General features: G+C 54.1%; 1 protein-coding gene across 4 annotated transcripts in view; it reads right to left on the minus strand.

The window, feature by feature from the left end:
- Positions 1-390: 390 nt before the first annotated feature.
- Positions 391-23,624, minus strand: part of SLC6A13 (solute carrier family 6 member 13) — a 42,233-nt gene continuing 18,999 nt past the window's right edge. For 2 of the 4 annotated variants that reach the window (XM_064155656.1, XM_064155657.1), the window contains exons 7-15: positions 22,458-22,592; positions 10,516-10,619; positions 7,330-7,454; positions 6,664-6,776; positions 6,383-6,520; positions 5,030-5,132; positions 4,069-4,169; positions 1,855-2,025; positions 391-897 (exon numbers count right to left, since the gene is read on the minus strand). In XM_064155656.1, coding sequence (XP_064011726.1) covers positions 778-897; positions 1,855-2,025; positions 4,069-4,169; positions 5,030-5,132; positions 6,383-6,520; positions 6,664-6,776; positions 7,330-7,454; positions 10,516-10,619; positions 22,458-22,592 — 1,110 coding nt within the window. In that variant the 3' untranslated portion in view covers positions 391-777. The remainder of the gene's footprint in view (positions 898-1,854; positions 2,026-4,068; positions 4,170-5,029; positions 5,133-6,382; positions 6,521-6,663; positions 6,777-7,329; positions 7,455-10,515; positions 10,620-22,457; positions 22,593-23,624) is intronic. The other 2 variants (XM_064155658.1, XM_064155659.1) reach the window with 2 other exon arrangements.

Below are 23,624 nucleotides of genomic sequence, written 5' to 3' on the forward strand. Positions count from 1 at the left end.
CTGATTCTATGATCTGCAGAGACAAGGGAGTGCTTCCCAAGATCCTTCAACTTACAGCCCTTTACCCAACCTCCAAAGCTTCTCTCAGACCCTAGGAACAGCCCAGTGACTCCTCAAGCAGGTGTTTTTTCTAGCTGGGGCCTGACAATGGCTCCAGCAGCAGGTGACACTGCACTCCAGGCACCCCACGCTCACAGAGGCCCTTGAACCAGCAGTCCCTCTTTCCTTCTTAACATCCCCAAGCTTCCCCTCCTCCAGCCACACTGCCATGCCAACGTGCCAGTGCAGCTGAGCACCAGACCTGACTGCCCAGCACAGCTCCACTAACATCTCATCTAACATGCTGTGAGCAAGAGAAACTGGGGAGAGAAAACTGAGTCAGAGCAGATCTAGAGGGGGAAAACAAGGATTTAATGCAATGAATGGAGAAGCTCCCAAAGTCCACACTGGAGACACCTCTGAAACTCTCTTGAGACTCTCTGCTCCAGGTTCAGTCCTTCCTTTCTGTCCACCAGAAGGCTGGGGACACTCAGGAGTACTGGTGATCGATGGTCCCCTTCAGAGCCCTCTCCAGAGAGAGGATTAAGGTGCATTGCTAACCCCGTGCAGACCACCTCCACAGCAGCCTCTTCCTCAGCCCCTCGAGTCTTCCAGAGAAGGGAGCTCAGCCCAGAAATCCCTCTCCCCTTGGCAAGTGATGAATCCTGGTGCTGGCCAACAGGCACTAAAGGCTGTGCAGAAACCATCCTGGAGGAGGACAGGAGAGCCACACCGGTCCTAGCAATGAGATTCCAGCTCTGTCAGCATCAAGAGGCCAGCTCTGGTGGAGGGAAGCTGCTGTTCCATGCCTGGCCTGCAAGGCAAGTCCTCAAGGGGGCAGGTGAGTTGGCGGAGCCTCTGGAAGGTAAAGGCAGGTATGGAACACAGCTGCAAGGACAACAGATGGCCTGGGCCTTCCTCTTCCAGTCACAGGTATCATTCACACAGCCAGACGGGGCTGCAAGCCTGGTCCTTGCCATGGTCCTGCAGTTGTGCCCACTCCCGTCTGTGCTGGGCAGAAGGGCCAGGGGCCTATTACTGTCACAACCCAGGCTTGAGCACTTGCAGGAAGCAGAAAATAGCTAGGATCTTGGGTCTCACTGCTTGTGAAACCTCCCCTTGTGTCTGTGCCAGGGGTAGGAAGCCCCCAGGGCACAGGCAGGGCAGTCAGCCATGGGTTTGGGAGGCCCAAGGCACAGAGGCTGGATGGAAACTCCAATACCCCAGTGAGCCCCTCCACTCCATGCCTACAGCCTCAACAACCCCACTGAGCCCCTCCACTCCATGCCTACAGCCTCAGCAACCCCACTGAGCCCCTCCACTCCATGCTTACAGCCTCAGCAACCCACCTGAGCCCCTCCACTCCATGCTTACAGCCTCAGCAACCCACCTGAGCCCCTCCACTCCATGCCTACAGCCTCAGCACACACTGGGCAACTCAGCTGAGCACAATGGCCATGGGATATGGAACTTTCTCAACATCCTTGAATCTTAGTCAAGGGCAGCCTCCAAACTGTCTTGAGGCACTGCAGATCATCTTTATCCTCTCCATCTAATGAACTTTTTTTTCCAATGGTGGTTGCAAAGAGACATAAGCAATAATCAAAGGGTAGCAGCAGGCAACTGCCAGCTTGAAGCAGCCCTCCAGCCAGACAGCACTTCAAAAACCCAAGTCTGTGACAACAATGGACTCATTCAGCTGATTCATTCTAGGCTCCCTGCTGATCACCTGCAGCACACAAACCATCCCCCTGCAAGGCTGGACTTGGCCACAGGAGCACAGCCCACGCCCTGACCCCAGAGCACCACTTTCACCTCTCTGAGGGAGCCTTTGATGGTGGAGAGTTTGTAGACGATCCAGAAAGGGATGCACACCATGGAGGAGAGGGCCAGCAGCCAGCCCAGGGTGTCACCCCACCACGGGTACACATACTTCTTGTTGTAGGTCAGTGGAGTGTATTTGATCAGAGAAAACAGGAAGGTTGCCTGGCAAGGTGGAAGAGAGCAAGAGAAAAAGAGCAAGAAGGTCAACAGCGTTAGCTGGGAGAGGCTTTCCCAGCGAGCTCATGCCCACAGTCTCCTGGGCACAAAATGCTTCCCAGGACAGCGACAGAAGAGACAGCAGCCAAGCAAGCTGTGCTGGGACATGCCCCACGACACTCCTGCCACGGAGTTCTTTAGCCCCACACCTGGCCTTAAAGCCACCTACACACGGAACAGGCTGCCATGCTGCAGGCCACAGAACCCACTGCACACACACATTGCTCTGCCACAGAACCCACTCCACACACACACACACCCCTTGCTGTCACAGAACCCACTCCACACACACACACATTGCTGTCACAGACCCACTACACACACACACACATTGCTCTGTCACAGACCCCACTCCACACACACACACATTGCTGTCACAGACCCACTACACACACACACACATTGCTCTGTCACAGACCCCACTCCACACACACACATTGCTCTGTCACAGACCCCACTCCACACACACACACATTGCTCTGTCACAGACCCCACTCCACACACACACACATTGCTGTCACAGACCCACTCCACACACACACACACATTGCTCTGTCACATACCCCACTCCACACACACACACATTGCTCTGTCACAGACCCCACTCCACACACACACACATTGCTCTGTCACAGACCCCACTCCACACACACACACATTGCTCTGTCACAGACCCCACTCCACACACACACACATTGCTGTCACAGACCCACTCCACACACACACACACATTGCTCTGTCACATACCCCACTCCACACACACACACATTGCTCTGTCACAGACCCCACTCCACACACACACACATTGCTCTGTCACAGACCCACTCCACACACACACACATTGCTGTCACAGACCCCACTCCACACACACACACATTGCTCTGTCACAGACCCCACTCCACACACACACACATTGCTGTCACAGACCCCACTCCACACACACACACATTGCTCTGTCACAGACCCCACTCCACACACACACACATTGCTCTGTCACAGACCCCACTCCACACACACACACATTGCTGTCACAGACCCCACTCCACACACACACACATTGCTCTGTCACATACCCCACTCCACACACACACACATTGCTCTGTCACAGACCCCACTCCACACACACACACATTGCTGTCACAGACCCACTCCACACACACACACATTGCTCTGTCACATACCCCACTCCACACACACACACATTGCTCTGTCACAGACCCCACTCCACACACACACACATTGCTGTCACAGACCCACTACACACACACACACATTGCTGTCACAGACCCCACTCCACACACACACACATTGCTCTGTCACAGACCCCACTCCACACACACACACATTGCTCTGTCACAGACCCCACTCCACACACACACACATTGCTCTGTCACATACCCACTCCACACACACACACATTGCTGTCACAGACCCCACTCCACACACACACACATTGCTGTCACAGACCACTCCACACACACACACATTGCTGTCACAGACCCCACTCCACACACACACACATTGCTGTCACAGAACCCACTCCACACACACACACATTGCTCTGTCACAGACCCCACTCCACACACACACATTGCTCTGCCACAGAACCCACTCCACACACACACACACATTGCTCTGTCACAGACCCCACTCCACACACACACATTGCTCTGTCACAGACCCCACTCCACACACACACACATTGCTCTGTCACAGACCCACTCCACACACACACACATTGCTCTGTCACAGACCCACTCCACACACACACACATTGCTCTGCCACAGAACCCACTCCACACACACACACACATTGCTCTGTCACAGACCCCACTCCACACACACACATTGCTCTGTCACAGACCCCACTCCACACACACACACATTGCTCTGTCACAGACCCACTCCACACCCACACGCTGCTCTGTGTGGGTGTCTCTGCCCCAGAGCCAGCCAGCTCTGCCGCCCTTGCTGCCCACAGCTGCTCACCGTGCAGACAGCTGGGGTGACGAAGAGCCAGCAGTACTTGATGAGGGGCCAGGGCCGGTAGCCAATCATGTCCTCGATGTTGTCGTAGAAGCGCTCAGCACCTGCGGAAAGAGGGCAGGAGGCCTCGCTGCTGCCACCCAAGGAGGGCACGATGCCACCCAAGGAGGGCAGCAAGGTCTGCGTGGCTACACTCCAGCTTCGCTGCCACTGCTCACCATAACACAGTGCAGTAACCTCAGTGTGGCCAACAGCCCTGCAGGGGAGCTTGCCCGCCTGTCCTGAACTTGCCCCACAACAGACCAGTGGTTCAGCATCAGTCCCTCATCTTCTCTCAGGCTAAGACCTGAACCATCCCCCCTCGGTGTGAAGGCCTCAAAAGGAGAGGTGCATAGGAACATGCTGGAGGTATCTGCCAAAGAGATGCTCCAGGGCATTGCCATGAGGAAGCCACCACCATCTGAGTCCTCACCACCTGAGACCTCATTGCTGTCTACAACTACTCGAAGGGACACTTTGGAGAGGCTGCTGCTGGGCTCTGCTCACAGGTAGTGCGAGACAGAACAAGGGGGAATGGCCTCAAGCTGAGGCTGAGGAGGTTTAGACTGGACATTAGGGAATTTTTTTTCATGGAGAGAGTGGTCAGGGAGTGGAATGAGCTGCCCAGGGAGGTGGCAGAGTCACCCACCCTGGCTGTGTTTAAGGGTGTTTTGGATGTAGTGCTTAGGGCTACGGTTGAAGGTGAATCTGGTAGAGCAGGGTTCTAGGTTGGATTTGGTGCTCCTGAGGGGCTTTGCCAAGCTGCATGTTTCTGTGACTCTGTGGTTCTGAGCCCAGTGGCACCCAAGCGAGGGTTTAGAGGTCTGCTATGAGCTGCAAAGCGATTGCCAAGATGAGCTACAGACCAGCACTTGGACAGAGCCTGAGAGACCAAAGCTGGCAATCCCCCCTGGTTCATACTCACCATAGACCCAGGCGATGCAGAGAGCCTCGAAGATGGCCACAAAGAGCAGGCACATGCCACTGGCAGCATAGTAATCAAAGAGCTGGAAGACATACATCCCGCCCTGCCAGGGGCCAAGCGGGCAGCAGGGCCAGGGGAGAGAGGGGAGAGCAGTCAGGCACAGGCAGAGAGCTCCAGCCAGAGCAGGAAACAAACTCTACATCTTCCTCGGAGCCAGAGGCAGCTTCCTCTCCCTGGGGCAGGCTTTTAGCCAAAGGCAAAGGCCATGTCTCCTGTGCTTAAGGCCTGATGGAGACACACAGCCACCCTGCTCCTGAGAGTTCCTGCAACCTTCTGTTCCAGGGCAGGGCAAGTGACAGCCAGAGGCTGGCAGGGGGATATTTCAGAAGACAAAACCCTGTAACCTTCTGTTCCAGGGCAGGGCAAGTGACAGCCAGAGGCTGGGAGGGGGGAATATTTCAGAAGACAAAACCCTGCAACCTTCTGTTCCAGGGCAGGGCAGGTGACAGCCAGAGGCTGGGGAGATATTTCAGAAGACAAAACCAAAGCAGCTCCTGTGGTACCCCACTCAAGAGGCACGACGCAGCTGACTAACATTGATTTCCCTGATTGAGAGGGAAGTAGTTGTGCATGCAGCCTTCTGAGCACCTCTTGCTGTGGGCCCAGAGGCTGGCAGCCTGCACCTCTCACTGCCTGGTCCTGAAAGGCTGCCTGCACAATGGCCTGGCAGGTGAGAGCAGGCACAAAGCAGCAAGTGCAATGCCAAAGGCAGCTTTGCCAAAACAGTGCCCAAATGAAAGCAGGAGATGCAAAGAGCATCATGGTAGTATCAGACACCCCCCCCCACATACTGCTAGGAGGAGTTAAAAGACTTTAAACCAGACGAGTTTCACTCTCAGGCAAGTGAGCACAACAAAGGGAACACATAGGAAATCAGTGTGATAGATGTGGGCCATGCTCAGGCCCACCCAGTTGCCTTACACCAAGTGTTCATGTGGCTCTAGCCAGGAGGAAAGAGGAGAGGAAAGGCAACGTGCAACAAGTTACAGCTGTAAAGGTTTGGGTCATGTAAAGACAAATCAGTAACTGAAATATGGGCTGTCCAGAGCTCTAATGATCAGTCTTGGCAGGAGAAGGTCAGGACTGTGACTGACACAAAGGGTGATGTCTGGAAGGGTGATGTGAACGTCACAAGAAGGGAAGAGTGGCCTCCTCCAGGCACGGTCCAGCAGGATGGGTCTCACTGGCAAGCTCTTGGCCCCAGCACAAACACTACCAGCCACCAGCCCTTCCTCTGCCAGAGAGGAACTCAGACCCAGCAAGGACTACACAGGTGGTCTGAGGCTAAAATACCTCTGTGAGCATCACCAACCCAACCAGGTAGGAGAGGACGGAGACCAGCAGGATGAGAGTCTCGCGGCGGTTCTTCCTGCGGAAGATGGTGGGGTACATGTCCACAAGAGCTGTGACAAGGCTCTCCACGCAGACAAACTGCAAAGAGCAGAGATCTCATCTCCATCAGCCCATCTTCACTGGCTCCTCAGTCCCACTGCCCCCCAGCTAAAGCCTGTCCCAAAGGGGCAGTGGGTTTTGCCTGGCAGGGAACCACTCTGCATCTGCGCCTGTGCCGTTACCTGGCTGTCCAGTCCCAGCAAAACAACCATCACGAAGAAGAAGCATGCCCAGAGTGGGGAGAAGGGCAGCATGACCACAGCCCGAGGGTAGGCGATGAATGCCAGGCCAGGCCCTGCAGGAAGAAGGCCTTTCAGAGCGAGCAATGGCACGGCACTGGTGTGGCACAGCTGATGGACACCCACCTGAGGCACCCATCCCGCCGAGGCACAGCCTGCAGCCGTGCAGCCTCCTGCTCCACTTACACCGGAACTGTGCATGGAACTCAGGCTCCCAGAGGGGTGAAGGACCCCAGCAGAAAGAGAAAGAGAACACAGCAAGCTCTGGCTGCACTGCCATTGTGAGGGCCACGAACCAGGGAATACCTCTGAGCTGAGGGAAGCACAACACAAGCCTGAGCACAGGCAATGTAGGCACCCCAACCCCCCTCCAAGGCACAGCAACTGCCTCACCCTTCAAGGCAGGTTAGGTCACCTAAGATGTTAAGGTGCAGCAGCAGCTGCTGCATTCCTCCCTGGTTTCTGGAGGCAGAGCTGCCCACCAGGATGGCAAGCTGCAGCTGCAGCACCATCCATTCCAAGGTGGGTATTCTGCAAACATGCTCCCCGTGCTGAGGGGAGCCCAACAGCAGCACTCCCACAACCCCATCCCACCGCAGCCCCACTCACCTGACTCTGCCACCTCGGCGATAGGCACACCCTGCTCCTTTGCCATGAAGCCCAGGATGGAGAAGATGGCAAAGCCAGCCACAAAGCTGGTCCCACTGTTGAGGAAACAGAGGGCCACGCAGTCCCTGGGAGAAGCAGGCACAGCATCAGCCAGGTGGGGGTCCAGCCACAATTCACACCCCCTGGCAACCCCCAAGGCAGCACCTGCTCTTCCACCCCAGCCACTGTGCTCACAGCAGGTCTTCGCTTCTAGCATCCCCACAGCTCAGCCCAGCACCAGCAGGATGCCCCAGAGTGGGCAACACAAGAGGATTCTCCCTAAGGAAAGCCTTAGGTGACCTCTCCTCATCTACACTCCTCAGTCCTGACATAGTCTTGCTACACAATGCCTGAGTTAGTTCCCCCTCCCCCTTTCCCTCTCTCCCCTGCTTTCCCCTGTGGCAGAGAATACCACCAGAGATTATTTTGATCTGAAAAGGGGACGTGGCTTTCACCTTAATAGATTTCTCAGGCCAGTTACAATCCTCTTGGTTCTCAGCACTACTAAATATCTCTCCTGGTCCTTGCATTACAGGAGAAAGAGGAGCAAAGCCATCCATTTTCTGTGATCTATTCTCTTTTGTCTCTGTTTCGTCTCATTTGCATCCATCTACTCTTTAAGCTAAGCCTCTCTTATCCATCCAATTCCTTTTCACGCTCCAGTCTCCTTAGTCCCCCTTGTGACTGCAACCCTGGGGACAACAGTAACATTTGCAGCATCTTTCTGAGCTATTCTGAACCAAACTGAACACATCCCTCCTGGCATTTCGTGGCCTGCTTTGACTTTATTAAATGCTACTCCACAAAGCTGGTTTGATTTTCTGGTATTGGTCTGAAGGTATTTAGCATCTGGGGGAGGGCCACATGGTCCACCCCAAACGTTAGCCAGACCTGTTCACAGTCTGCAACTATTCCTAGGGGTAATGTACAGTTCTAGGCAGAGCTCCTGTGCCATAAATAGTCAGATTTCTCCTTCCACAGCACAGCTTTCTGCATTGTTGAGGGCTGCTGAGCACCTGATAGCATTGCACTTGGTTTGCAAGGCAAGAGAGCACCAAAGAGGGTGCACAGTTGGTAACCTCCTGGCTAAAAAGGAGGCTCACACTCCAAAAAGCTTACTGAGCACCTGATAGCATTGCACTTGGTTTGCAAGGCAAGAGAGCACCAAAGAAGATGCACAGTTGGCAATCTCCTGGCAAAAAAGGAGGCTCATACTCCAAAAAGCTTACTGAGCACCTGATAGCATTGCTCTGCCTTTGCACTTGGTTTGCAAGGCAAGAGAGCACCAAAGAAGATGCACAGTTGGCAATCTCCTGGCAAAAAAGCAGGCTCACACTCCAAAAAGCTTACTGAGCATCTGATAGCATTGCTCTGCCTTTGCACTTGGTTTGCAAGGCAAGAGAGCACCCAAGAAGATGCACAGTTGGCAATCTCCTGGCTGACAAAGAGAGTCACACTCCAAAAAGCTTACTTACCCTAGTGGGAAGCCACCACCAGAACCTTGTTTCTCCAGCTGCTCTGACCTGCCTGCTTTGCTTTCTAATTATAGTCCCAGTTATTCTCTGCCACTCATTTCAAACAATTTGGCTTCCTTCCTGGTGCTTTGCCTCTCTTTCCCATAGATCTAAACATGATGGGGAAAACCCTCCCTGGAAAGGCAAGAGCTGGCAGGTGGAAAGGGATGTCATGGTGGAACTGCCAAAGACACCTCTCCAGATTTCCACCTAAAAGGGAACCAGGGAGCCCTGATAATATCCCTTACTGACCCAGAAATCAAGAAATAGACTCTGCCCTTTGGTGCCACCTTGGACTGCTGCCATACAAGTAATGGTCCCTCTTGCCCTTCCCCTTCCAGGTCACCAAAGGTTACAACTGTCCTGGAGTAAATGAGTGCAGCACCTCTGCCCTGTTAAAGCTTGGTCCTGTCTTCCTATGAAAGCCAAAGCTGCAGTGCACAGCAGCAGTCCATTATAAGTATGTCCATGCCTGGGAACAGGTTGCTGAGGTGTTGGACACCAAACCTGAGAACCAGTTGCCCAGCAAAGCCAAACAGCACAAAGGGTTTGTGTGCAGGCATCTCTTCCCCTTCCACAGCATCTCCCAGCTGCAGCTCCAGCAGCTCTTCACACTCTCACTGCTAAGCAGTCCCTGTTAGCATCAGGCTGCTATACACCCAGGCTGGAGATGCAGAGGGCTAATGCTCAAGGACATGCAGCAAGGCCAAAGCCAAACTGCTTTTCTCTTCTTTCGCCAGACCTTTCTCTCTCCAAACTGCATCTGGGAGAAGGGACACAAAAAGGAAGGAGTCCCAGCCCAGCCACTGCTGGAGAGGCAGGAGTGAACTTCTGAAGGGAAGAGAGAGAAAGCTGCCAAGCCAGGACTGTGCAGCCAGTGGTCTGCCTTGACCTTTCATGGCAACAGCCACGATTCTGAGTTTAAAAGGTATGGAGGGAGAACTCAGCACCAGGAGCAGCACAGTCAGCAGGAAGGGAAGTGGGCAGCTTTGCCTAGAGGTGGCTTCTTCCACTCACTAGCCTTTTATCCCTGCACATGCAGCTCCAGATGCTGGATATATCTACAGCAAAAGAAGTTTCTTTTCACCTGACCACTTCAACTCGATGGCCTGGCTCTACCTGGCAACCTGGCCCATCCCTGTTCAGAGGCACTCCAGCACCAGGAGCACATGCAGGGAAGCAGAGGTCATATCTGCAGGCATTTATGTAGGCCAGGGACAGCACAGAGGACCCTAGAACACTGACAACAGTGCAAGACACTAGGTCCAGATGAACACAGGAAGGATCAATCACAAGGTCTAGAGCTATTAGACCTCTCAGCTATGCTTCCTCATTGGCTGCTCATGCAGCAGAGGAGGTTATGATATGGGCTAAAGCTAGCACAAAGGATCTGACTTTGCTGGGTTGTAGCTGGTGTGGAAGAGATTTGTCATCCATGGCACAGAAAGCTCCTGGGGGTGGAAAGCAGAGAGAGCTAGATTTGGGGAGGAAGTACCTACGAAGCCTTTCCTTAGAGCAGAAAGAACAAAGATGACACCTCAGAAGGCCAGCAAGCTCCAGAGGTTCAGCAGCCAGCACACACTGATGTTCAGTGAGGGAAGGGCTCTAGGCAGCAGAGCTGTGCTTCAGTTACCTGTAGCAGTTGTTATGGTATTTGTTATAGCTGCCCAGAGCTGTCAGGCATCCCAGACAGATTGCATATGAAAAGAAGATTTGAGTGCCTGCATCCATCCAGACCTGCAAGGGAGATGCAAACACAGATGAGAAGGTAAGGCCAGCACAGAGTGCAGACACTGCACAGATGGGAAGGGGCAGACCCCAGCGGGTTGCCACAGCCAGTAGAAAGGGCAATGAACAGGACGAGGGCAACACCCAGCACTCAGACCAGCCTTTTCTGCAGGCAGCTTACACAGTTCCAAGAGTTAGAGTGCTCAGTAAGGCACCCAGGGGTGCTGAGAGCCAAAGGGAAGGGATGCACTGCAGTCCTGCAAGCCAGCAACACTGTAGCTCTTCCTCAGCATCTCTTCCTTCCTCGGACAAATCTGCCAAGGTCCTGTGACTCTCTACAGCCTCCCAGCAGTAAGGGATCAGGTAAAGACTTCAGCAGAGCTGAAGAGCCCTCTGCTAGCACAGAAGGGAGGCTTGAATTGGGCAAACCTGCTTTCCCACTGGATGGTATAGGTATAGAATGACAGAATCAGCCAGGCTGGAAGAGACGTCCAAGCTCAGCCAGTCCAACCTAGCACCCAGCCCTGGCCAATCAACCAGAGCATGGCACTAAGTGCCTCAGCCAGGCTTGTCTTGAATGGTGACTCCACCACCTCCCTGAGCATCCCATTCCAATGCCAATCACTCTCTCTGGCAACAACTTCCTCCCAACATCCAGCCTGAACCTCCCCTGGCACTACTTGAGACTCTGTCCCCTGCTTCTGTTGCTGCTTGCCTGGCAGAAGAGACCAACCCCACCTGGCTACAGCCTCCCTGCAGGGAGTTGTAGACAGCAATGAGGTCTGCCCTGAGCCTCCTCTTCCGCAGGCTGCACACCCCCAGCTCCCTCAGCCTCTCCTCACAGGGCTGTGCTCCAGGCCCCTCCCCAGCCTTGCTGCCCTGCTCTGGACACGTTCAAGCACCTCAACAGCTCTCTTAAATGGAGGAGCCCAGAACTGGACACAGCACTCCAGGGGTGGCCTGAGCAGTGCTGAGCACAAGGGCAGAATAACCTCCCTGGTCCTGCTGGCCACACTGCTCCTGAGCCAGCCCAGGATGCCATTGGCTCTGCTGCCCACCTGGGCACTGCTGCCTCATCTTCAGCTCCTCTCTACCAGCACCCCCAGCTCCCTCTCTGCCTGCTCTGAGGCACTCAGTCCCCAACCTGTAGTGCTGCTTGGGGTTGTTGTAGCCAAAGTGCAGAACCCTGCACTTGGCCTTGTTCAGTCTCATCCCATTGGCCTCTGCCCACCCATCCAGCCTGTCCAGGTCCCTCTGCAGGGCTCTCCTACCTTACAACAGATCCACACCTGCCCCTAGCTTGGTGTCATCTGCAAACTTAACTGATGCTGGACTCAATCCCCTGCTCCAGATCAGGACTTAATTTAAGGGCTTAAAAAGTTAAAGCAAACAAAGCAAGTTGTTTATAACAGATGGTTCCCCCTCCAAAAAAAACCCCAACAAACAAGTCCCACGAGGTGCCTTTGAACTCTGCTTTGCTCTCACTGTCAGTAACTTGTGTCCCAGTGCTCTGAGGCTGACGTCTGTCAATGCCAAACTTGATCTGAAATCCTGTGTGCAAGCACTGTCACTGCCTCCTGCAGAGAACAGCAAAGGCAGGAACCGACAGGGAGGAAGGAAGCAATGCCAAGTTATTTAAACACTCTGTTTTCCAAGATCCTTCTTCCTAAGGAGTCTGAAAACCAGAGGTAAGATAATCATCCAGCCAATGCTGGTGGGCAGCCATATCCCAGGCACAAAAGAAAAGCTAATCAGAAAACAAACATCAGGAAAGAAAAGCATTACTGGGACAACTTGAACCAGAAAAGTCCACTCAGCCATACCCTCCCTTCCTCAGGGAAGCACCTCAGCACAAACACCAGCTTTGCTCCAGGATGCCCTCTCAGAAGCCAGTGTAAAGCACCATGGTGCTTCTGATAACCTGTACATGTAAGCCAAGACCTCCTGTTCTGAGGCAATGGGCAGCCCCTGTCACTGCAACCCTTCTCAATGCATAGCTCTGCCTTTCCTCTTCCATAGTGGCCAAAGAGCACTCATGTGGTAAGAGAGTTTGTTTTATAGCTACAGTGCTGGGCCCAGTCCTGTTCAGTAGCTTTATTGATGATCTGGAGCAGGGGATTGAGTCCTGCATCAGCAAGTTTGCAGATGACACCAAGCTAGGAGCAGGTGTGGAGCTGTTGGAGGGTAGGAGAGCCCTGCAGAGGGACCTGGTCAGGCTGGATGGGTGGGCAGAGGCCAATGGGATGAGACTGAACAAGGCCAAGTGCAGGGTTCTACACTTTGACCACAACAACCCCAAGCAGTGCTACAGGCTGGGGACAGAGTGGCTGAGAGCAGGCAAGCAGAGAGGGAGCTGGGGGTGCTGGTAGATAGTACCTGAAGATGAGGCAGCAGTGCCCAGGTGGGCAGGAGAGCCAATGGCATCCTGGGCTGGCTCAGGAGCAGTGTGGCCAGCAGGACCAGGGAGGTTCTTCTGCCCCTGTGCTCAGCACTGCTCAGGCCACACCTTGAGTGCTGTGTCCAGTTCTGGGCTCCTCCATTCAAGAGAGATGTTGAGGTACTGGAAGGTGTCCAGAGCAGGGCAGCAAGGCTGGTGAGGGGCCTGGAGCACAGCCCTGTGAAGAGAGGCTGAGGGAGCTGGGGGTGTGCAGCCTGCAGAAGAGGAGGCTCAGGGCAGAGCTCATTGCTGTCTACAACTCCCTGCAGGGAGGCTGTAGCCAGGTGGGGTTGGGCTCTTCTGCCAGACAAGCAGCAACAGAAGCAGGGGACAGAGTCTCAAGTAGTGCCAGGGGAGGTCTAGGCTGGATGTTAGGAGGAAGTTGTTGTCAGAGAGAGTGATTGGCATTGGAATGGGCTGCCCAGGGAGGTGGTGGAGTCACCATCCCTGGAGGTGTTCAAGCCAAGCACTTAGTGCCATGGTCTGGTTGACTGGCCAGGGCTGGGTGCTAGGTTGGACTGGCTGATCTTGAAGATCCCTCCCCAGCTTTCTTTTAGCCCCCCTTCAGATGCTGAAAGGTCACAATAAGGTCACCTTGGAGCCTTCTCCTCTCCAGACTGAATCTATCCAACCTGCTACTTATGCTTAGTTCCCTTCCTGTAGCGACTCAGATAAATGGTTGAGGTTTGGTTTTTGGCTTGGGGTTTCTTGGTCTTCCTTCAACCCTTCCAAGATTCTCCTTTGCCTCCTGTGCTGCTCACCAACAGCTTCTCACTGTTTTAATATTCCCACTCTGAGTGAAAGGGCTTGGCTGAGGTCAGGCAGGGCTCTTTTTTTTCCCCCTTGCAGATAAAAGTGTGCTGCTGTTCTCCCGCCTCTGCTCCCAACAGGACTGGTAGAGTTTATTGTGTTCAGACTTTGCTGGCACACTGGCAGCAGGGGTATTTTGATTTGATTGTTGTCTGCACTTTGCTAAGCCATCCAGTTTATTTAATACATAATTCCATCTCCTTGAACATGTTGTTTACTGCAGTTTGTAATAACCTCCTACTCTCTGGCTTTATCCAAAAGCCTTCACAACTCAGCTGTAGTTATTCAAGATGTCCCAAGAGGAACTGTAAGAGGACATCTCCCTTTGCCCCTTAATTTTCTCAGCAATATCTGTTTTATTACATGTCCTGGAATTTAATAGCCCCCTGTACTAAAGCAGATTCTCCTCTAGGAAGATCTCAAAGCACTTACAATTAACAGCAAAGACTGAGTTTGAGCAAACTATTATTGAGCCCCAGCACAAGTCACACATTAAACACAGGTGCCACGTTGAGGAGTGCCACACAGTCTCCACCAGCAAGCAGAGATGGCACAGCATGGACTGGCACCACTGTGTAATGCAGGGCAGAGAGCAGAAAATCACCCAGGTCATGAGCTGCAGTGCAGTCAGCATTTCCTGCCCTCCCAGCATCACAGAATCACAGAAGCAAAGCCCCTCAGGAGCACCAAGTCCAACCCAGAACCCTACTCTACAAGATTCACCTAAAACCATAGCCCTAAGCACCACATCCAAATCACCCTGAAATGCATCTAGGGTGAGTGGCTCCACCACCAACCTGGGCAGCTCATTCCAGACCCTCACCACCCTCTCCACGAAAAACTTTTTCCCTAATGTCCAATCTAAACCTCCCCAGCCTCAGCTTGAGGCCATTCCCCCTTGTTCTGTCTCATACTACCTGTGAGCAGAGCCCACAATGTCCCTTCAGGCAGTTGTAGACAGCAATGAGGTCTCCTCTCAGCCTCCTCTGTTTCGCCCTAATCATCCTCAGTTAGTCAGTCACTCCTCATAACATTTATTCTCCAGGCCCTTCCCCAGCTTCATTGCCCTCCTCTGGACCTGCTCCAGCACCTCCACATCTCTCTTGTATTGTGATGCCCAAACCTGAACACAGCACTCGAGACGTGGCATCACCAGAACCATGTCCAAGGGCAGAATCACCTCCCTGTTCCTGCTGGCCACAGCATTTCTAATCCTAGCCAGGATGCCATTGGTCTTCTTGGCCACCTGAGCACACTGCTGGCTCATATTCAGCTCCTGTCTGTTACAACCCCCAGATCCCTTTCTGCCAGCAGCTCTCCAGCCACACTGCCCCAAGCCTGTAGCATCACTTGGGGTTGTTGTCACCTAATTGCAGGACCTGGCATTTGGCCTTGTTGAAACTCATCCCATTGGTATTAGTGCACTGATCTAAGCCTATCCAAGTCCCTCTGAAGAGCCTCTCTACCCTCATTCAAATCAACACTGCCACCTAACTCGGTGTCATCACAACTCAGGAGTCAGCCTGTGGCACTGGAGCTCCCCAGCAGCCACGCTGCAGACATACTGCCTCAGCCCAGCCTCAAAAGCAGGCATCCAGACTCCTGAGATTTCACCTCAAGACACCCAGGGCACTATTTCCAGATCAATGCCTTTCCCTTTTCATTCAAGACTGGTCCACAGGCCCCAGCCCAAGTCCCACAGCACTGCAGCATGCAGGACTGCAGCCCTGGAGCCGTGTGGCTGCACAGAGCCCAGCACCAGGCTGCACAGCCCAAGCCACTGCTTCCCCTTGTTCCCACTGACTCCAGCAGAGAGGAGGCTGCAAAGAGCCCAGCACCAGGCTGCACAGCCCAGGCCACTGCTTCCCCTTGTCCTCCAGGAGAGAGCAGGCAGGGAACAAGTCACTGCCATTTCTGTCCTTCTGCCCACCCTCAGTCCAGCCAAGCATCACAGTCCCAGACCCAGGCCCCACCTGCTCAGAAAATAACATCCTTGGACTCCTTGGAAGTGAGGAACTGGGACCTGGCACCCCAGTTAATCAAAGCCCTTGCAATGCTCCAACCTCAGGTGACCCCCACACCTCCAGGGCATGTCCCAAGCCCCAAGGACGTTTCACACCCAGGAGAGCCCTCTCAGTGCTGGGCTTTCTTTTCCAACGCCACAAGAAAGCAAACAGGTTTCTGGTTCGTGGGGTGTAGCACAGCTGCCTGCCCCAGGATGGTGCAGAGGGATGCTCTGAGGTATGCTCCTGGCTGCCTGGGAAGCTGGGTTTGATGCCTCTCCCCTGCCCTGCTGCTTGCAGGTGCAGAGATGGGCAGCTTTAGTGCTCCCTGCTATGTCAGCACCGACATGGGACCCAGCAGGGCTGCAGCCAGCCGCTTGGCTCCCGTGCAGCAGAGCTGACAAGAGGTGTGAGAGGAGGAGGAAGAAGCCTTCCAGAGTAAATACAGCTGTGTTTCACCCCATGTGGGTGCATTGCTCCAGCGAGGTGGAGAAGATGCCAGCCCCGAGCCCCTCCGACAGCTCTCACCAACACGCCGCAAGCTCTCCCTCCCTGCTGCCCCAGGCAGAGCAGGCAGTGATGCTGGGGTCGCAGCCCCTCAGCCTGGGCCGGGGTGCAGAGGGTGAGCAGGGGGCGCTAGGGGCAGCCTCGTCAGCACACGCATCCGCACAGGCACAGCAGGTCACCCCTCCGTGTGAAAGCAAACAGGCGAGCCTCGGGAAGGGGAGGAAGGGGCCAGCTGCAGCACAGACTGAGTGCACAGGGTCAGAGCAAAAGCTTGCTGGGGAAAAAATAAGGCAGGAACAAATAATATTTAGCAGGCTCGCAGCTGCCCTCTCCTCTCGCTGGGAAGCAGCAGCTCTTGCTGGCCAGGGAGCAGCAGCAGGAGCCTGAGTTTGAAGGCGATCGATAGATCAATGGGCCCTGACCTCTTCCCCAGAGTGGCTATCTGGGTCCATCGTTAACCCAGCAGCCACAGCCCTGAAAGATGCATGCACCTCCTGCCATCCCTGTGGTGGCCCAAGGGCCTTATCCTCACTGCAGCCTCAGCACCAAAAGCTGCTCCACAGCAAACCATGAGCCTGATCCCAGCAGTCTCCCTTCTCCAGCCACAGACATGGCATACAGCCCTTGGAAGGGCTGGGAGCTTGCTCATGTCTTGTCTGTCCTTCCACACAGCCCTTGGAAGGAATAGGAGCTTGCTCATGTCTTGTCTGCCTTTCCATACAGCCCCTGCAAAGGCTGGGAGCGTGCTCATGTCTTGTCTGTCCTTCCACACAGCCCCTGCAAAGGCTGGGAGCTTGCTCATGTCTTGTCTGCCTTTCCATACAGCCCCTGCAAAGGCTGGGAGCTTGCTCATGTCTTGTCTGTCCTTCCACACAGCCCCTGCAAAGGCTGGGAGCTTGCTCATGTCTTGTCTGTCCTTCCACACAGCCCCTGCAAAGGCTGGGAGCTTGCTCATGTCTTGTCTGTCCTTCCACACAGCCCCTGCAAAGGCTGGGAGCCTGCTCATGTCTTGTCTGCCCTTCCATACAAAGGCTGGGAACATGCTCACTTCTTGCCTCTCCTTCCTGTCACATCCATCAGGAAGCAGGAGCCTGTGAGGACTCTGCAGGGGCAACCACTGCTCCAAAAGGCAGCCACCAGGAAATGGATTAAAGGAAATGAGAAGGGACATGAGGAAAGGCTATTTGAAGAGCACTGCAGGTGAGAACAGGAGAGGCAACAGAAAGAAGAGGCTGGATGAAGGGAGTGCTCTGGAGTTGGTTGCACAGAGCAAGCCCAGGTGCTGTGCAGGGACTGCTTACAGGATATGAGTTCTGGTCCTTGTGTCCCTGTGACCACTTGTGCTGCTGCTTCCCTGTCCCCAGGACCAGGGGTACAGCCCCCACTGGAGCCTTTGGCATGTGTGGGCCAATGGAAAGCAGCTCATGGCAAAAAGTTCTTCCTGGACACAAAGGCTGGGTTAAGCACCAGCACATACATCAAGCTGGTGGCTTTTCTGGACATTCCATGGGGAAAACCAGGAAGAGGAGTTCTGAGACACATCTCCTGCTCTTCCAGAGAGGGATTTGCTCAGAGACCATCAAACTCAACTCCTCCTGTGTTCTCACTCACTTAGATCTAAAAACTCAGCTACAACTGTTTGAGAATCGATATCAGACTGCAGAAAGGACCAATCCATTTCTTCAAAGCAAACCCAAGCACACAGGCCACACTCTCTGCATCAAGCCCATCAGTTTTCTCTTTAAACCTGTTAAAGCAGTGGTTGGCCATGCTATGAACCCTTGAGCATTGGAAAGCCTGTCAGCAACTGAGGAAAGTTCTTCTAATAACAGGTTTGCCACCCTTCAACCATGCTATGACCCCATCAAGTGTTTGAAAGCCTGCCAGCAACTGAGAAAACTTCCTCTAATAACAGGTTTCCTACATTCAACATTATTTCTACTCCAGATTGCTCTCTCCTTTCAGCTTCCTGCTAGAGGATCACACTGTGCAGCTCTCACCTTACTCACAGCCCAAGACCCCACTGGAATAAACAGAATTGCTCCAGAGAAGTCATCAAAAGCATGGAGAGGAGAAGGCTTCCAAGAGACCTTGAAGTGGCTTTCCAGTATCTGAAGGGGGCTAGAGGAGGGCTGGGGAGGGACTGTTGACAAGGTCTTGTAATGACAGGATGAGGAGGAATGGGTTTGAACTGGCAGAGGGGAGATACAAACTGGATGTTAGGAAGGAGTTCTTTACAATGAGGGTGGTGAGACACTGGCACAGGTTGCTCAGGGAGGTTGTGGATCTGGCACAGGTCACCCAGGGAGGTTGTGGAGCACAGAATCACAGAACGTGATCTTTGATCATGTTCTGTGATTCTGTGCTCCACAACCTCCCTGGAGATGTTCAAGGCCAGGTTGGATTCTGTGCTCCACAACCTCCCTGCAGGTGTTCAAAGCCAGGTTGGATTCTGTGCTCCACAACCTCCCTGCAGGTGTTCAAGGCCAGGTTAGATTCTGTGCTCCACAACCTCCCTGCAGGTGTTCAAGGCCAGGTTGGATTCTGTGCTCCACAACCTCCCTGCAGGTGTTCAAGGCCAGGTTGGATTCTGTGCTCCACAACCTCCCTGGAGATGTTCAAGGCCAGGTTGGATTCTGTGCTCCACAACCTCCCTGCAGGTGTTCAAAGCCAGGTTGGATTCTGTGCTCCACAACCTCCCTGGAGATGTTCAAGGCCAGGTTGGATTCTGTGCTCCACAACCTCCCTGCAGGTGTTCAAAGCCAGGTTGGATTCTGTGCTCCACAACCTCCCTGGAGATGTTCAAGGCCAGGTTGGATTCTGTGCTCCACAACCTCCCTGCAGGTGTTCAAAGCCAGGTTGGATTCTGTGCTCCACAACCTCCCTGCAGGTGTTCAAGGCCAGGTTAGATTCTGTGCTCCACAACCTCCCTGCAGGTGTTCAAGGCCAGGTTGGATTCTGTGCTCCACAACCTCCCTGCAGGTGTTCAAGGCCAGGTTGGATTCTGTGCTCCACAACCTCCCTGGAGATGTTCAAGGCCAGGTTGGATTCTGTGCTCCACAACCTCCCTGCAGGTGTTCAAAGCCAGGTTGGATTCTGTGCTCCACAACCTCCCTGCAGGTGTTCAAGGCCAGGTTGGATTCTGTGCTCCACAACCTCCCTGCAGGTGTTCAAGGCCAGGTTGGATTCTGTGCTCCACAACCTCCCTGCAGGTGTTCAAGGCCAGGTTGGATTCTGTGCTCCACAACCTCCCTGCAGGCATTCAAGGCCAGGTTGGATGAGTCCCTGAGAGACCTGTTCTAGTGGGAGGTGTCCCTGCCTATGGTGGGGGGTTGGAACTGGATGAGCTTTGGGGTGCCTTCCAACCTCAAATGTTCTATGAGTCTATGAGAAGTGGAAAGGAGCAACCCTGGGACCTCAGCTTCAGTTAGCACATAGGCACTGCCATGGAACAGCAGGAACCTTCTGGAGCATGCAAGATGGAATCAGGAAGGGGGAAAGTGAGGAATTGGGAGTCTACAATGGCTGCCATGCTAACATCCTACACCAGGATTAAATTAACCACAAGATATGGGATTTCTTTGTGTGGTTTTCTCATCTGGGGGCACAGAATTTAAACCAAGCAGCCTCTCTGGTGGCTCTTGCTCTGCTGCTACCTGCTTGTGTCTGAGTAGAACCAGGCTCTGTCAGCCAAACTTTTTTGCTTGGCAGTTCCTCTGCACACTCTTCATCTGCCTGTGGAATGTATTTCATTTGCTGCTTTGATTATAAGTGTTGCATAGAGGTAGGAAATGAAGGTGCAGGAAGACTGAAGGTATTGCAGACTTCACAGCCAGAAGGCTGCACCATCCATCAGCCTGAGCTGACCTCCACTCCTGGCTAAGGTCAGCTGGCAAGTTAAAAAACAATGACTTCCACCCACCAGCCTGATATTCTGACACTTAATCACATCTTGGCTGCTGCTTCTCCCCTGGTAGAACCTGCTAAATAATTCATCCCTCTTTTCACCTACTTTTTCACATACTTTAAGAGAGTTTTCATTTTACCTCCCCTGTATATTGTTTGCTCTTTGTTTAAACCCTATTACAACAGGGATGTGGACATGCTGGAGTGTGGCCAGAGAAGGGCCATGAGGATGATCACAGAACCATAGAATCAACCAGGTTGGAAGAGACCTCCAAGCTCACCCAGTCCAACCTAGCACCCAGCCCTGGCCAATCAACCAGACCATGGCACTAAGTGCCTCAGCAGAATCACCTACAGCAGATCACACAGGAACACATCCAGGTGGAGTTTGAATATCTCCAGAGAAGGAGACTCCACAACCCTCCTGGGCAGCCTGTGCCAGGGCTCTGTCACCCTCACAGGGAAAAAATTCCTCCTCATGTTTCCATGAAACTTCCTATGCCTCAGCTTCCACCCAGTGCCCCTTGTCCTGGCACTGAGCATCACCCAGCAGAGCCTGGCTGCAGCCTCCTGCCACTCACCCTGCACACATTGATAACCATGGACAAGGTCACCTCTTAAGTCTCATCCTCCCTCAGGCTCTCCTTACTAAGAGAGATGTTCCATTCCCTTCATCATCTTTGTGGTCTCCCATGATCAAAACCAGACCACCTGAAGCTGGAAACCAGACACTTGTGCTTAGCTCCCTCGATTGGAAGCTGTGAGTCAAACTGACTTGCACAGAGCCACACTGTAACAGTGGCACAGGCAGGACCACGGGACGCCCCTGTCGTGCTGCTACCCCTGCCCACATCCTTCCTCCATCAGGGAGCAGATGATCAGCCAGGGCCATTCCTCCCCCAGCACTTAGGCCCCGTGTGGAATTAGTACCCAAGGCAGCACTGGGGCTAGACCAGAAAGAGTTAATGGGGTTACAAAGGGTTTTGCTGACCTACTTTCCAGGCAGGCACCCTTTAATCTCCTTTAGAAACACCTTCACACAAAGGCTGGTACACAGCTCAGCGGGAGCCAGGATTTAACATGGAAGAACTTGTCCCAAAGAGATTAAAAGCAGCAGTTGGGCACCGACCCTCCTGTCAGGCAGAAATTTCTCACTGGGACAGGGAGGCAAGGAGAGCAGGCAGCCGGCGCTGGGGCTGCTGCTGCTGCAGCCTGCCACGGCTCCTGCCGGGCATGTGCCCAGTGTGCTACCCAGGGAGGCTGCAGCAAGCATGCCAGGAGCAGGGCTGCTCCCTGCCGGCACAGCGCAGCAGGACTGCACACACTGTCTCTGCAGCAGGGGAGTCTCCCCACGAAACGGGGCAGACAGCTGCTGCCACTGGCCAGAACAGTCCAGCCCCACTGCCCAGACCGCCACAGCTCAGGCTCCCTTTGAATCACAGAGTCAGCCAGGCTGGAAGAGACCTCAGAGCTCAGCCAGTCCAACCTAGCACCCAGCCCTAGACAATCAACCAGGCCATGGCACTAAGTGCCCCAGCCAGGCTTGGCTTCAACACCTCCAGGGACAGCGACTCCACCACCTCCCTGGGCAGCCCATTCTAGTACCAATCACTCTCTGTGCCAACAACTTCCTCCTCACATCCAGCCTAGACCTCCCCTGGCACAACTTCACACTGTGTCCCCTTGTTCTGTTGCTGCTTGCCTGGCAGAAAAGACCAACCCCACCTGGCTGCAGCCTCCCTTCAGGTAGCTGTAGACAGCAATGAGGTCTGCCCTGAGCCTCCTCTTCTGCAGGCTGCACACCCCCAGCTCCCTCAGCCTCTCCTCACAGGGCTGTGCTCCAGGCCCCTCACCAGCTTCGTTGCCCTTCTCTGGACACCTTCCAGCACCTCAACATCTCTCTTGAATGGAGGAGCCCAGAACTGGACACAGCACTCAAGGTGTGGCCTGAGCAGTGCTGAGTGCAGGGAGCAGAGAACAGCAGAGGTGCAGGCTGAGGACAAGAGAGCATGAGGCCACCCGAGCACACACCAGCTTCACAGCCCTGCCGTGTGCCCAAGGAGTGGATAAAGAGGAAGCAGAAAGAAGAAACTGAAAGAAAGAGGGTGAGAAAAGGAGACAGAGAGGACAGCCACAGGCATCCACGACAGCACAGCTCAGCCATTCTGTCCAACTTCACCTTACCTGGGGGTCTCCAAGGCGACTGAGGTCTGGATAAAGGTAGAACAGGATTCCCTGGGCTGCCCCGGGCAGGGTAACTCCCCTGATCAGCAGAACGATCAGCATGAGGTATGGGAATGTGGCCGTGAAATACACCACCTGGGAGGAGCAGGAGGGGACAAGAGTGAGTGAGCAGCAAGGAGCAGAGCACACAGTGCTGGCCAGCAGCACAGCACTGACCCCCAGCCTGGGGCAGAGGAGCCGAGGCAGGTGGTCAGGCTGCCTCATCAGCCCTGTGCTGTCACCTGTGCTAGAAAGAAATGCAACTGAAAACATGCCTGGGACACTTGTGACAGGCCATGGCATGGCTGGAGCCAAAGAAAACCCTCCCAGGCCTAAGAGCAGTCCAGACCCTAAGCCAGGCTGCCACGACCCCACACCCAGAGCAGCCCTGCTGAAGGCAGCAGGGTTATGTCTGGGTGCACTGGAGCACGACCTGCCCCCAGCACCCCTCACAGTATCATCAGGGTTGGAAGAGACCTCACAGATCATCAAGTCCAACCCTTAACCACAGAGCTCAAGGCTAGACCATGGCACCAAGTGCCACGTCCAACCTCACCTTGAACAGCTCCAGGGACGGCGACTCCACCACCTCCCCGGGCAGCCCATTCCAGTGTCCAATGACTCTCTCAGTGAAGAACTTTCTCCTCACCTCCAGCCTAAATTTCCCCTGGCACAGCTTGAGGCTGTGTCCTCTCGTTCTGGTGCTGGCCACCTGAGAGAAGAGAGCAACCTCCTCCTGGCCACAACCACCCCTCAGGTAGTTGCAGACAGCAATAAGGTCACCCCTGAGCCTCCTCTTCTCCAGGCTAACCAATCCCAGCTCCCTCAGCCTCTCCTCATAGGGCTGTGCTCAAGGCCTCTCCCCAGCCTCGTTGCCCTTCTCTGGACACGCTCAAGCATCTCAATGTCCCTCCTAAACTGGGGGGCCCAGAACTGAACACAGCACTCAAGGTGTGGTCTAACCAGTGCAGAGTACAGGGGCAGAATGACCTCCCTGCTCCTGCTGGCCACACCATTCCTGATGCAGGCCAGTCCCTCTGCACACTCCTACCCCAAACAGAGGTCCGAGGCAGGCTGGGAGAGTCTCTTCTCTCTGTGGTGAGGAGGAAGGGGTAAACAGAGGTCCAA

Source organism: Pogoniulus pusillus, chromosome 15 (assembly GCF_015220805.1).
Source record: "Pogoniulus pusillus isolate bPogPus1 chromosome 15, bPogPus1.pri, whole genome shotgun sequence".
Taxonomy (NCBI): domain Eukaryota; kingdom Metazoa; phylum Chordata; class Aves; order Piciformes; family Lybiidae; genus Pogoniulus; species Pogoniulus pusillus.